The sequence below is a fragment of the Glandiceps talaboti genome, chromosome 12, assembly GCF_964340395.1.
Source record: "Glandiceps talaboti chromosome 12, keGlaTala1.1, whole genome shotgun sequence".
Lineage (NCBI taxonomy): Eukaryota > Metazoa > Hemichordata > Enteropneusta > Spengelidae > Glandiceps > Glandiceps talaboti.
In genome coordinates, this window is record NC_135560.1 from 1,424,887 (window position 1) to 1,439,945 (window position 15,059).

Genomic DNA, 15,059 nt, shown 5'->3' on the forward strand with positions numbered 1-15,059 from the left:
ATAGATTTTACTTTGATCCTCTGTCTGTACATAAATTATGTTGATTTATATTGCTCTAAGAATGTAGATACATTACAACGTATTGCAGTATGACTATTTCAACTACCAGTGTTATGTAACAGTTTCACTTCTTTATTGTGATAATTGTCTATTGTATCTTTGGACCATAATATCTACAACTTAGTTCTACCATACTATATTTGCTGTCGTTGAGTATAACCACTACAGCAAGAAATTGTCATTAACATGTCCTTACCTTCTTTTCACTTTATATACAACTGCAACACATATGGCAATAATAATAGCAACAACACCAACTACACATCCAACAACTATTATAATAGTATTGCCATATTTGGGTTGGGAATGATGTTCTGATTGATCTGCAGGTAGATCTGACTTCACAAAGAAGACTGGCCAAGTCCATGTACCATTTCCTGCTAGAGACGATGCACGTACACGCATAGAATAATTGCCAGGAGATAGATCTTTCAAAATGTATCCTCCAATTACCTGATATTCAGAGTATGAAATGCATTCTTCTTTACCCTGCAAACAATAAAAATAACAGAGTAGGTCAAAATAAAACACAGGGCTGATGACGTTGTAGCACAACTGTAGTCTGTGCTATCTTAAAAATAGCACCAATGGCATTGTAGCACAAGTGTACAGTTTTTAAAATTGTTTATCTACATGCTGATCCATACTAGGAATAGGTGTTCATTTACTGAATGATTATCCAGTTGCCTATCCAATCATGTTATCATCTTTGCAATATACACGATAATTTGTCTGTTGCAATGGGCACTGTCATGTTGCTAGACATATTTGCATACATTTTTGAATGGCCGTTCATTTGTCTATCAATACCTGATGTTACCTTTGATGATACATCCTATGGCTGTTGCTATGGGCGTGGTCTTGTTGCTAGATATATTTGCATATTTTTTTGAAAGGTAATTCATTTGTCTATTAACCCTTAAGATGCCATGGACTTCCCATGCAAATGACCCCCTAGGCCAAGGACTTTCTTGGTTGCACACAGTTGTACACAATATTTTGATAGTGATCATTTTACACCAAAACAGGTGGGGTATAGTCTCATCTACAAGTATATCAATAATTATGAAATATTGCATTTTAATTTACATGAATGTATAGTCAGTAACTTGACCAAGGAATTAAAGAAAATTGGTATAAAACACACGTTTTTGGTCAAAAAAGCATGCAGGGTTCGTACACTTAAAGCAAAACAAAATTCCAGGACTTTCCAGGGGTTTTTCGTCAGTTTTCCAGGGGTATCTATATTGAATTTTGGCCATTTTCCAGGGGTGTTGACACTAAAGTATATTTTTTGAATGACATCTATTTGTCTGATGTGGACGAGAAAAAATTATCAACAGTTCCCATAATATGTCACAAAACATTTTAAAGACAATCGACACTCTGCAAGACGTTGGTTTCAAAACCACGTTTGTACGCTAAGATTAACGGAGAAACCGCTGTCCTAAGTAGCCGTTTCGTCAAGCTGTTGCATTGATCGTGTAAGATTGAGTCGCAGCATTCGTCAGTCTAATTCAGACATATCCAGAAAAATAAACTAAAAACTCAAGTTTGTCCTTGTTATTGTATGGTTTGATGTTACTAGATTTATAAGTCACCTAAAATAATTTTTTTCTTCAAAATTTTGAATGAAAACGTCATTTACGTAACGAAATTTTGAGCTATGAATAACTGAATACATTCATCGCTTGCGTCTCGATGTTTATATACGGATGCCACGAGTTGCGGAACATCGCGATTTCTCAACTTGACCATTGACGAATGTTACTGTACCGACTACATAAAACAGTAGTTTATTCTTTTAGAACATGTAACACAAATCCCCATTTATCGACGACATAAAAGTCACAACCGTACTTCCACAACCCGGAAATTCAACTGCACTTCCCTAGGCCCTAGTATTACCATGTCTGAGCTTGTAGTATGTCGACTCGTGCGCCGAACTTGTAACAATTTCTAATCGAGGTTGATGATGCTTTGATACTCGCTACAATGTTACGATAATCTTGTTAACAGACCTACTGTTACCCCTGGCCGGGATTGTTACAATATCATGTCCCTGAAATGACGACTGGGAGATGGAGTAGCAATATACGCAAGATCGCAACAAACACTGCGGCGCTCATTCAGTGTACGCTAGGCATGGTCTGTGGGGGCAAAGTGTCTCGTGGAACGATCGTTTGACTGTCTGGGTTTAATCGGCGTGAATTTTGATTCACCACCGTGGCGAAAGACTTTGAAAATATTTTCGCCATTTCACATTTACGAGATTCAGAATCATATGAATGGGTGGCACGAGCACAGACATGACGATCGTCAATATTAATCGATCGATTGATCATGATCATTTTCCAGGGTTTTCCAGGGGTAGGGCGCATTTTTCCAGGGTTTTCCAGGGTTTTCCAGGGAGGGTTTGGAATTCCAGGGTTTTCCAGGGTTTTCCAGGACTGTGCAAACCCTGGCATGTGAAATTTAGTTTTTTGATAAATACATGGGTTACAATTGGAAATTAGCTGAAAAAATTAATACACAGATAGTACGGGTGTTGAGTAAAATATTTATCATAAAATCAACAAGTACTGTCCATCGATGTTTACAGTAAATACAAACAAATTTGCATATATCATATATACAAATACTGCATACATATGTCTACAGATAGCAGCATAACAATATGTCTCACAGACGATTATATCCAACACTTTGTCTGTTGACAAAAATCTGATGAAAGTCAACGATGTAGATTCTGCCGTAACGTCTTCATCAGTTCATGTAAACCAACCTAGGAGTAATTGTACGGCATTGGCATCTGTGTTTTGTCATCGGCAGCAATCGCTGGACCTGCCATTGACGATGTCAGTCCAAAAGTCGAAGCGGTTTTTGACTTTAAGTTGTCCACACACACACACACACACACAGCCAGACAGGCTGACAGACAGACACTTTGCCATGCCTATAGCACTACTGAACCTTATCAGTTCAGTTGTGCTAAAAACAACTTTTACAGTTCTCCTGTGATTTTGGTAACATTACAGGTTGCCGAGGACTTACCACATAATATCGTCATGTTATTGGTCCTTTTATTAGCAGCATCTTGTGCACACTTTTAAAAGCTGAATTGGACCTTGTTCTGAAACTCTCATGATCATGTTTATGTGACATTTTCTGTTGTTTGGAAAGTATGAGAATATTCTTGGTGACATGACAAGTGCACAGTTTACTGTCCCAGGTTTACACTACGAACGCCATTATTGATGCACAGCTGGGGCTATATATATGAATGAACGACCCGACCCCATAACAGTAAGAATAATCATATCAATGCGCACATACTTTTGGTAAGGTTCCTGTAGTTCAACATTAAGATGTGGAAATTCAGTCACTATATATTTGCCAAATTTACTCCTTGTGCATAGGAATATGATAAATTGGTTATTACCCAATATCAGCTGTTTGTTCGATCATATCGTCATTCATGTTATTTGCACGGAATCACACTCGTCGCAGCTCAAATAACACTCACGCAATATGCTCGAATGAAGTAATAACCTCATATTATCATGTCTGTACCATCAATGAACCTTTTTTAATCATAGACAGTGTCTTTGTTTTAATTCAGTTGTGATAAAAACAGTGTTTCCAAGTTACCTCAATATATATCTCATAAAAGTTGACAGCACCAGTTCTGATAGTGCCCTGGACTAAATATAAGCTGACCAAAACAGATGCATGGGGAACAACAGAGCTTTCACTATACACTGAAAACTATTGGGGCATGAGGCACATTCGGATGACTGAACAATTCATACAATGGGAGTTTACTGCATGAAGATGACAAGCAAATTGGGTAAAATTATGGAAATTAATGAAATAAACCATTATCTTACATTCTCATATTCCTGTAGGTCATTTATCATTGACTCTGATCTTGCTTCTCTCCTGGACAAGTCTTCAGTGTCTAGGTCATTTAACTTGATGTAGGCAATATAGTAGGAGACTATCAGACCATTTGGTGATGGGGGATCTTGCCATTTGATATGTACTTCTCTCTCAATGTGGGAAATTGTTATATTACCAGGTATGTCATCTGCTGATGCTGTATATCATTAAAATATAAAAAAGATACTTTCACTTATGGTGTTCTGAGAACAATAGCTATGTATGGAAATCAACTATTAATATAGGTACTGTGAAGGTGAGTGGTGTTGAAGTACTTGTTCTGAATGCACAAAACGCTTGCATTACTACATCCGTGTATGTACTTAAATTTGATACACACACATACATACATACACACATCGGACATACATACAGATACACACACATATATACATACATACATACATACATACATACATACATACACACATCGGACATACATACAGATACACACATACGTACGTACATACATACATACATACATACATACATACATACATACATACATACATACATACATACATACATACATACATACATACATACATACATACATACACACGTACATACATACATACACACATACGTACATACGTACATACATACATACACACACACACACACACACACACACACACACACTCTCTCTCTCTCTCTCTCTCTCTCTCTCTCTCTCTCTCTCTCTCTCTCTCTCTCTCTCTCTCTCTCTCTCTCTCTCTCTCTCTCTCTCTCTCTCTCTCTCTCTCTCTCTCTCTCTCTCTCTAATTATTTGACCTTCACCCTCTCACAAGCAATACAAAATTACTTTACCTTCACCCTCTCACAAGCAATAGAACAATATTCGACCAACTGTACCTCAAGACCTGTCTCAAGTTGTGCTAATCTACTAGTAGCAAGTTTCTCTATTGATCACAGTGTAATATTTCACTCCCTGTACATTTCACCAGTGGAGTAGTCTTCAGGATAGCAACAATGTGGGATATCTAACCTGGTAAAGTTGTATTGTGTTCTAAGTACTAATAATTAGCTACAGTGGTACAATAAGACTTACCATCAGGTAGTGTCCTTGCATTAGCTACAGTGGTACAATAAGACTTACCATCAGGCAGTGTCCTTGCATTAGCTACAGTGGTACAATAAGACTTACCATCAGGTAGCGTCCTTGCATTAGCTACAGTGGTACAATAAGACTTGCCATCAGGTAGTGTCCTTGCATTAGCTACAGTGGTACAATAAGACTTACCATCAGGTAGTGTCCTTGCATTAGCTAGAGTGACGTATCATCAGGTAGTGTCCTTGCATTAGCGACAACAGCATAGTAAAACTTACCATTAGGTAGTGTCCTTGCATTAGCTACAGTGGTACAATAAGACTTACCATCAGGTAGTGTCCTTGCATTAGCTACAGTGGTACAATAAGACTTACCATCAGGTAGCGTCCTTGCATTAGCTACAGTGGTACAATAAGACTTACCATCAGGTAGTGTCCTTGCATTAGCTAGAGTGACGTATCATCAGGTAGTGTCCTTGCATTAGCGACAACAGCATAGTAAAACTTACCATTAGGTAGTGTCCTTGCATTAGCTACAGCAGCATAACCACAATCTTCATTACAGGCAGACACTTCAATATAATATTCTGTAAAATGATTCAACCCATCCAATAGATATTCAGTCTTCAGAAACACCACAGCTTCAGAATAACTATTTTCTGTAGTTGGTGTGGCTTCAGTTGTTATATTTGTGTCCTGTGTACTCATTGATGGAGCCTCAGTGTGGGTTTCAATTGTATATGTCACATTATCTTGGGGATTATAGGAATCATCCATTGGTTCACGTCTTGTTGTTACTGATTCAGCAAAATGTGATGGGGTACTTCGTTTTGATTGGCTGTTCCTGCGCGGTCGTTCAAAATAATTATCATTGACAGGCCTGTAGACAAATAAGTATGTAATATTAATATTAGTGATACAATCATACAACGTCTTGATTCTTTCCATTCATAGAATTGCAGATTATCAACCACATTTAAACTGAATGCCTCCCGTAAGGGCGGCCCTTTTTATTTTTCTGTTTCTCATCTCCCGACCGACCCTAATTTGCAGCTCCGACATCAGAAAAAAAAAAGTTTTTTTATTTCCGACCGACCCCTGAGCACAGCAAAATTGTAAGGTTCCTCATGGCATCTTAGACCAGTTCTGCCGAGGCCACGACCATGCGACATTGGCCCCCTAAAATTACAAATGACGCAATAATTTTCCCACCTTGCGTCATTTTACGGCAGACATCAAAATTATCTCAGTCATCGGCCGGACCAGGCCAGGCTCTGACTCGACGTCAATCCCACAAGAAGTATACTGACTGCATAAGGGAAAGTTTTGTTGACATCATATAAGATACAGTGACAACGCACAGTTCTATTGTTAACATAAAAAATGCCACAAAAAGATCAACTTTTATAAACTTAATCTACAAATTGAAACATTAGAGGGAGTAGATGAGACGTCGAAATGGACGTCTCTCCTCACATGTTTTGTCTATCGTCACTGTCGTGACCTCTGACCTACTCACTGACGTGTGCGAAACACTGAACTTGCTACCGGAACGCGGAACATCTATCTGCCACAGCTCAGAAGCCTGAGTAAACCAAATTTATGGGACAGGTTGTGATTTCCATTTGTTGATGGGTTAAATTAAATGAGTACATGTGTATTTTGATTCCGAAAAAGTTGTGTTGGGGGATCTTGTTGCATGATGTTGACAGTGACATGTGAATGTTGGGCACTGAATCAATGCGTGATCACTGGACGGCCGATGCATGTGCGCCCGGTCACACATGAAGAACGAACTTGTTGTGCAAATCAGAAAAAAAATAATGTGGTATTTACAGAGCATCCCAACTTTGACGTTGTTGATAGTTTTAGTTAAAGATTCAAGTTCTGAGTTTCAAGGACACCTAATGTCAGCTTTCCGTATCAAGTTTACGGTATGTAACTATGCTGTCATTTGATATAGCAGGACCAAATCATGATACACAGCCAGTAACGGTTAATTAATAAAAAATAAATTATTTTAAAGTTTGTTTGACTATTATTTGTAAGTTTTTCGTTCACATTTGGTACTTTTTAAAGTCAGGGATTTTTTTTCTTCAAAATGTCATGAATTTGAAGAGGGAATAATAAACACAGCAGTGTACTAACAATTTTAAAAATGAAACAAGTGGTTACAAGTTTAGGATTTCTCAAAGTTTTTATTCAATCGTATGTTCACTGTGACTTATTTTGAAGTTGTTCTTTGTCCTTGTCTGAAAAAAGGGAATTATAAATTTGAGCACAGCTATTCATTGATATTCAGATTAAAAATTGTGACTAACTGGCTGTCCAATCTTTCTAAACAATATATAATATACTCTGTAGAAATGACTTAAAATTACATAATCTTAATTGCCTTCTTTTTCTAAGGTGTAATGTGTAGTACACAATTTTCAAAAAATAGCTTACTGGGAACTGTTATTATGAATGGAATTTTTTTATGTAGTTAGGTAATGGTCTATACGTAATGGAATATCTCAGACCACAGTATCTCTAGTGGTCTGGGATAATTTATATGAATATTTCATAGACAATAATAATTGACCCCACTCCCTGTCAAATGACACCCCTTTTTGCAACAAGGGGCCTTTGTCCCCACTTGTTGGAAACCTTGGCAGAACACTGCCGTCTACCCCCCCCCCCCCCCCCCACCCCTTTGTTACATCAGAGCAGCATGTGTCTTTCATCATGGCTGAAGCCGTTGAGGTTTGATGAGGGACAGGGCTCGAAATTAATACAGTCGCGCAGTACATTTTGCTGCAATGTAATAATAGCTCAGAATATTTCCATCATTTTCAAAATTATGCTTAAAATTGATAAAAGTCATACTGCATTCCTAATTTCTTGACCATTTTTTAGCTTTAAATCAGTTATACAATGTATCATAGGGGAAATGATCGACTTCATGACCCATGACATGCATGATTCCGATGTTTACATTATTACTTGTAATTACTTTTAAACAGTAAATCCCAAAGGAGTTCTGCGTTCTAGAAATGTTTACATGTTATCTGGTGGATTATTTTGACAAGTTCACACTGAAGAAAAATGTTTCATAGAAGTAATGATTTATATAAATAAAAATTCATCTCGCACACTGATGACAATCATGTAAGTGTTTCAAAAAGTTACACACTGAAGTTCAAATTGGAAAATCTGAAAATAACTTGAAAAAATTATGTGGCAATACCACTTTGATTAATAAGACGAATGTATTAGTACTCCTGATAATATCATACAATAGTTCATGGCTACAGATATACACCCATCAGGATGATAAGTATTCAATCATCTTCTTACAAAGTTGTTATACGGACTTGTCAACCTTGCTAAAATGAAGGAAAGAGACTTGTAACAAGGAATTCAATAAAGAGAGGAGAAAAGGAGTTGTAGAGAGCCTGACAGGACAGAAAGGAGAGAGAATAGAACCGAAAAAATACAGATTTTTTTTTCTTGCCCCCTTTTTTTTTTATTTCGCCCGCCCGCCCCGCCTGACTATTCCATTGGAGATGAGAAACAAAAAAAAAAAAAACCTCACCCTAAGGGCAAAATCATAGATTTTTGGACCTACACACATTGTTGGAATACACAATTCTAAACTATAGCTATTATACATGATGTACCACTTAATTAGAAAATTAATTATATGAAACTAAATGAAATTTGAAGCTTGCACAGTTAACATACTACCTTGTTATTAAAAAAAATTCATTATGCAAATTAACCATATAGATTATAAGTTAAAACAAGCTTTTTTTTAAAAATGACACATGCACTTCTCTTTACCAGCAACCATTAATACATATACAAAATTATCTGAATTTGAAGTTTGCATTCTTAAGAGATAGCCTAATTACCGAAAATCATTAATCATGCAAATTAGCCATAAAATCAAAAATACTGCCAATGGCGCTGTAGCACAACTGTACAGTTTTTAGAAATGTTTATCCATATGGTAGTCCATGCTAACAATAAGTGTTCATTTGGTGAATGACTATCCAGTTACCTATCCAACCATGTTGCTATCTTTACGATATATGCTATCATTTGGCTGTTGCTATGGGCGTGGTCTTGTTGCTAGGCATATTTACATACATTTTTTGAATGTTTATTCAATTGTCTATTAATCCCTGTTATCTTCGCAATATATGTGATCACTTGGCTGTTATGGGTGTGGTCTTGTTGCTAGGCACACTTGCATACATTTTTTGAATGTTTATTCATTTGTCTTCTATTCCTGTTGTTATCTTTGCAATATATGTGATAATTTGGCTGTTGCTATGGGTGTGGTCTTGTTGCTAGGCAAATTTACATACATGTTTTGAATGTATATTCAATTGTCTATCAATCCCTGTTGTTATCTTTGTGAAATACACGATCGTTTGGCTGTTGCTATGGGCGTGGTCATGGTTGCTTGGGTATTTGCATACATTTTTTGAATGTTTACTTATTTGCCTACCAGATGATGTTGTTATTTGACCAAAATATACTGCCATTTGGTTGTTGCTAAGGGCGTGGTCATGGTCGCTAGGGCCAATTTTGTCAAAATGTTTTGAAGAATATGTGCAGAATAACACTTTTAGAAACATCTCACCAAGTTTCAGACTCGGTGACCAAGTACTTTTTGAGATATAAGTTTTTAACCAAAAATGAACATTTTTACACCTCATTTGCATATCACTCATGGAATCATTGTATGCATAATATTTCTTTGTCCATACATCCCTAGATACATTCCCATTAAATTTCAGCCCAATCTGCTCAGTAGTTTTGGAATTATAGATTTTCAACCAAAAAGACACATTTTTAGCCCTAATTTGCATATTACTGATGGAATCATCATGTCATGAACAAATCTTACTTTACATCCCCTTAAGAATGTTCCCACCAAATTTCGCACCAATCTGCCCAGTAGTTTCTGATATGCAAATTATTCATTACAACTGCAATATACATCAACAAACTTTGTAGGACATATGCGCCTACTTATGGTTAACTTATGTACTAAATTATATTGAAATTGAAGTATGCAATTTTAAGATATAGCCTAATTACAGAAAGCCATTACTTATGCAAATTATTCATAAAAACTTTAAGCTAAATCAACAAAACTTATAGGACATATACGCCTTGTCATGGTTAACATATGCACCTAATTATGTTCAATTTGAAGTAGATGATGGTCAAGGTGAAAGCTCAACTCTATAAGTGATAATGCAGTCACTTAAATGGTGTCTCCAGATACAAAAAATCATACCTTAATGAGCAATTTACTCTTTGATCTTGAACCTCAGAGTCAAGCTCAAAGTTAAAAAGAAAGGTTCCTTTTGATAATATGATGTAGACATGAATTGTCTGTGTTTATGGTAGGAAGACAATTTTTGGCTATTTGACCTTGAAAATGTTGGAAGGTCAAAGAAAGCTTAACACTGATAAGATGAAGTAGACACTTGATGGTGTCCATATGTTTCAAACTTGTAGAGATGAGAGGAAATGTGCAAAACCACAAATATGGCCAACGTATTGCCATCAAGTTCAAGATTGTGGCATTAGGGGACATGCAAATTTCAAACATAGAATGTTACCTTTGAGTAACGGTATGGTTGAAATTGGCCGCTGCATGTCAGAGAAATGCAAGTACAAGGATGGACGAACTGACAGAAGGATGGATGGAACCCAATATAATAGTTCTAATCATAGACTAGATGGCATTCTTTGTCAGTATCTTTCCACTGGTCAATTTAAATATTTATCTTATCTTGATGGAGATTGACAAAATGACTGACCTTGCTTCATAAACATTGTTATGGATAAAGTTCTCAAACTCTTTTCTGAATAGAGCCTCATCTTGCTCAATCTTTAGTTGTTTCTCATCTTTTGGACAAGCACAACATGCACCAGTGAAGTTACCATTACCATTATCTATGTCTTCTTGTCGTGTTGTTTCCCTCTCATGGGAAGGCAAGCTTAAGACTGAAATGTAATCATCATGGAAAAGTAAGCATATATGTACATTTTTTGAATCTTTATCCATTTCTCTATCAATACATGTTCTTATCTTTGCAAAATAAACCATCATTTGACTAACTATGGGTGTGTTTTTGTTGCTAAAATACAGGTACTGTAGTCAATTATTTCATGTTTATCCATGTGTATCAATCTATAATTGCAACATAGCAAAGTATACATATAAGGATGGAAAATAGCGCCAATGGTGTTGTAGCACAACTGTACAGTTTTTAACAGTGTTTATCCACATGCTGATCCATGCTAGGTATAGGTGTTCATTTGCTGAATGATTATCCAGTTGCCTATCCAACCCTGTTGTTATCTTTGTAATATACACGATCAAGACTGAAAATATTGATATATTTAAAAAACTTTCAAAGTGTCACATTTCGGAACGATTATAATGTTTTTGTGTCAAGTTGTTTCTTTTAGTCATTGTAGATGTATTTGTATTTTTTTATATGTTTTTTTTGTATTGTCTTTGATGTACTCTTTGGCCTTTTCCGAGTGTGGTCTACTTTTCCTTTTTTTGTGCTTAACTTGCTTGGGCCCCTGGGTAGATTAGGCTGGTCCTAACAGGGTTACCCGTTTGTTGATGTGTATTTTAAAAGCATTTTGATAATAAAAGTCATTATTATTATATATATTATATTTGGCTGTTGGTATGGGCATGGTCCTGTGTTGCATATTTGCATACATTTTTTGAATCTTTAGTCACTTACGTACCCATCCCTGTTGTTATTTGTGTATCAGGCATCATTTATCGTCATTTCACTGTTGCTAAGGGGCATGGTCACGGTTGCTAGGGCCAATTGTGTCAAATTGTTTTCAATTATCAGTGTTCTCCCCAGGCCCTTGAAGCGGCACGGCACCGTGACGCTTGGACGGCAGGCCGTGACGCTTGACAATGTGCTGTGACGCTTTAGATCTTGCCCGACATCCTTGTTTATGATATGGTAATGATTACCAGACAGATTTCATTGAAGTTTGCCGTCAGTATTGTTTTCGATAGGAATAAAATGCGTAAACCCGCTAATGGTAGTGTGATTCACACTCGGTACAACAGCTTTCGGTAAATCAAAGGCAAAACCGGCCCATCCGTAACGTCGGTTCGACCGTAGAAGCATGTCGGAACTGCCAGATTTTGACAACTATAAAATCAAACGATGCCGTGCCATTTTGCTATAGAGTATAAAAGTTCGACAAACGCATGAAGTTGACATTCAGTGTCTAGTTAATTTTCTATGAGTGACAGAGTAACAGTGATAACACCGTATGTCTCAACCCAAGAGCATGAGCATGTGCATTCTTCAATGTCGTGAAAAGAGTTGAACAGACTAATGTACCTTTCGATAAAGTGGCAATGTTATCTCCGATTATCAGCTTCATGTTCAATTTTACCCTGAAAACACGTTTAGTTTGTAGTTTGACATTGTAATTTGTAGACTGATACATCGTACGACTACGCATGGATTTTCCAATATGGCGGCCATGACGTCACAAACTATCGCGAGTTTTGGAAGTCCTCCATAGGGAAGTATAGTAAGTCTCGTGTATCACGATATTTCGGACTAACACGATGTCTGCCGGTTGCTGTACACAAACTTTGCGTGTTTCGAAAGTCTAATTTATCTGTGGACATTAAGATTTAAATAATTTCAGCTTTCCTAACAATAATAATCAATAACACTGCTTTATGAGTTTCTTTTTGGTGCTAATATTTTGAATTAATAAATTGGCCTTCAACTTTCCTTTGGTCACATGTACATGTACTACTTGTTTGATATTAATTTTATTATGATGTACTTTGATTTTTCGGGAATATAATTATATGTAAATTGATGCTAATTTATGCTAATGAGCCGATATCCTATCAACAAATCCTGGGGAGAACACTGATTATGATAGCAATTACAGTAACTGAAGAATAATACCTCCAAAAATGTCATTTCAATCCAATTCACCGTACAGTTTCAAGATCAAAATTGACATTTACTGACCTAATATACATATGCCTGATGCACTGTACAACTGACATTTGTAATAATTGCCCACATTTGTAATAACGCCAATATTTGTAAAAATAGCGCCAGCCGCGTTGTAGCACAACTGTACTGTATAATTTTAAAAATAGCGCCAATGGCATTGTAGCAGAACTGTAGTTTTTAAAAATGTTTTCCCTACATGCTGATCCATGCTGGGTATAGAAGTTCATTTGCTGAATGAATATCCATACATTATTGAATGTTTATTCATTTGTCTATTTATCCCTGTTATCTTTGCAAAATATGTGATCATTTGGATGTTGCTATGGGCGTAGTCATGTTACTAGGCATATTTGCATACATTTTTTGAATGTTTATTCAATTGTCTATTGATCTCCATGGTTATTCTTTGCAATACACCACCGATTGGCTGTTACTATGGGCGTGGTTTTGTTGCTAGGCAAATTTGCATACATTTTTGGAATGTTCATTCAATTATCTAGCAATTCCTCTTGTTATCTTTGCAATATATGTGATGACCTGGCTGTTGCTATGGTCGTGGTCTTGTTGCTAGGCAAATTAACATACATTTTTTTGAATGCTTATTCAATTGTCTTTTAATCCCAGTGGTTATCTTTGAGAAATACCTCACCAGTTTAGCTGTTGCTATGGGCATGGTTTTGTTGCTAGGCACATTTGCAAACATTTTTTAAATACTAAAACACCCCTAAGAATGTTCCAACCAAATTTCAGACCGATCTGCCCAATAGTTTTTGAGTAAGTTTTTGACCAAAAATTACATTTTGTGACCCAAATCACACACCGGTAATAAGATCATTTTGATTTGAATAATATCCCAACTAGACACCCAAGGTAATACACCCATCAAATATCATGGCAATCGGTACATGCAGGAAATTTAACCTGCCAAACACAGTATGATCATGGAGGTCTTGATATGACTCTATTTTTCTTTCCCCATAAAATGTATGACTTCTTATTCTTTGTACAAACTGTTTTTTTGGAATGCCTAAGGATTGTGCATTTTATATATGAACCTGTTTTAATCATAGTGTCTAAGATTTAATTCAGCTGTGCTAAAAACAGGCCTAGGTTGCCAACCAACCTTAAACAGATGTTAATCTTTACGCCATTGACACTGGCATGTTAAGTGGCCCATAAAAGATAAAACAAGAATCTTTCATTTCAAGGCTGAAATCAAAGCATTTTGTAATACAACAAATCACATTTCCATGATGCGATCATTTTGATTTGAACAATTTCCCAACTAGACACCCAAGGTAATGGATCCACCAAATATCATGGCAATCGGTTCAGCTGTTTTTGACTTTAAGTTGTTTACACACGCACACACACACACACACACACACACACACACACACACACACAGACGCTGGACGATCCCTATAGCACTACTGAACCTCAGTTCAGTTGTGCTAAAAAATTACATTAAGGAGGGTCTTTCCTTCCATCCAAAAAAATGGATTATCTATTAAATAAAGAAATCCAAGAATGCCAAGTCATCACGTCAAACGAAAGTAGATTCAACAAGCATTAATTGCATTGATGAATATACTAATTAATTGAACTATTAATTAAGTTATTAATATTTCAATCAATCTGCATACATATATGTATGTACGTACGTACGTACGTACGTACGTACGCCTGCCTGCATTTATTTATGTATGTATGTATGTATGTATGTATGTATGTATGTATGTATGTATGTATGTGTGTGTATATATATATGTGTGCATGTGTATGTGTATGTGTGTGTGTGTGTATGTATGTATGTATGTATGGATGTATGGATGTATGTGTGTATGTATGTATGTATGTATGTATGTATGTATGTATGGATGGATGTATGTATGTATGTATGTATGTATGTATGTACGTACGTACGTACGTACGTACGTACGTACGTATGTACGTACGTACGGATGTATG

The 15,059-nt window shown here is 36.4% G+C and overlaps 1 protein-coding gene across 1 annotated transcript in view; it reads right to left on the reverse strand.

The window, feature by feature from the left end:
• LOC144443278 (insulin-like peptide receptor) overlaps positions 1 to 15,059 on the reverse strand; it is a 120,012-nt gene that overhangs the window by 45,710 nt on the left and 59,243 nt on the right. The window contains exons 11-14 of the mRNA XM_078132716.1: positions 10,878 to 11,064; positions 5,562 to 5,932; positions 3,951 to 4,159; positions 257 to 549 (exon numbers count right to left, since the gene is read on the reverse strand). Coding sequence (XP_077988842.1) covers positions 257 to 549; positions 3,951 to 4,159; positions 5,562 to 5,932; positions 10,878 to 11,064 — 1,060 coding nt within the window. The remainder of the gene's footprint in view (positions 1 to 256; positions 550 to 3,950; positions 4,160 to 5,561; positions 5,933 to 10,877; positions 11,065 to 15,059) is intronic.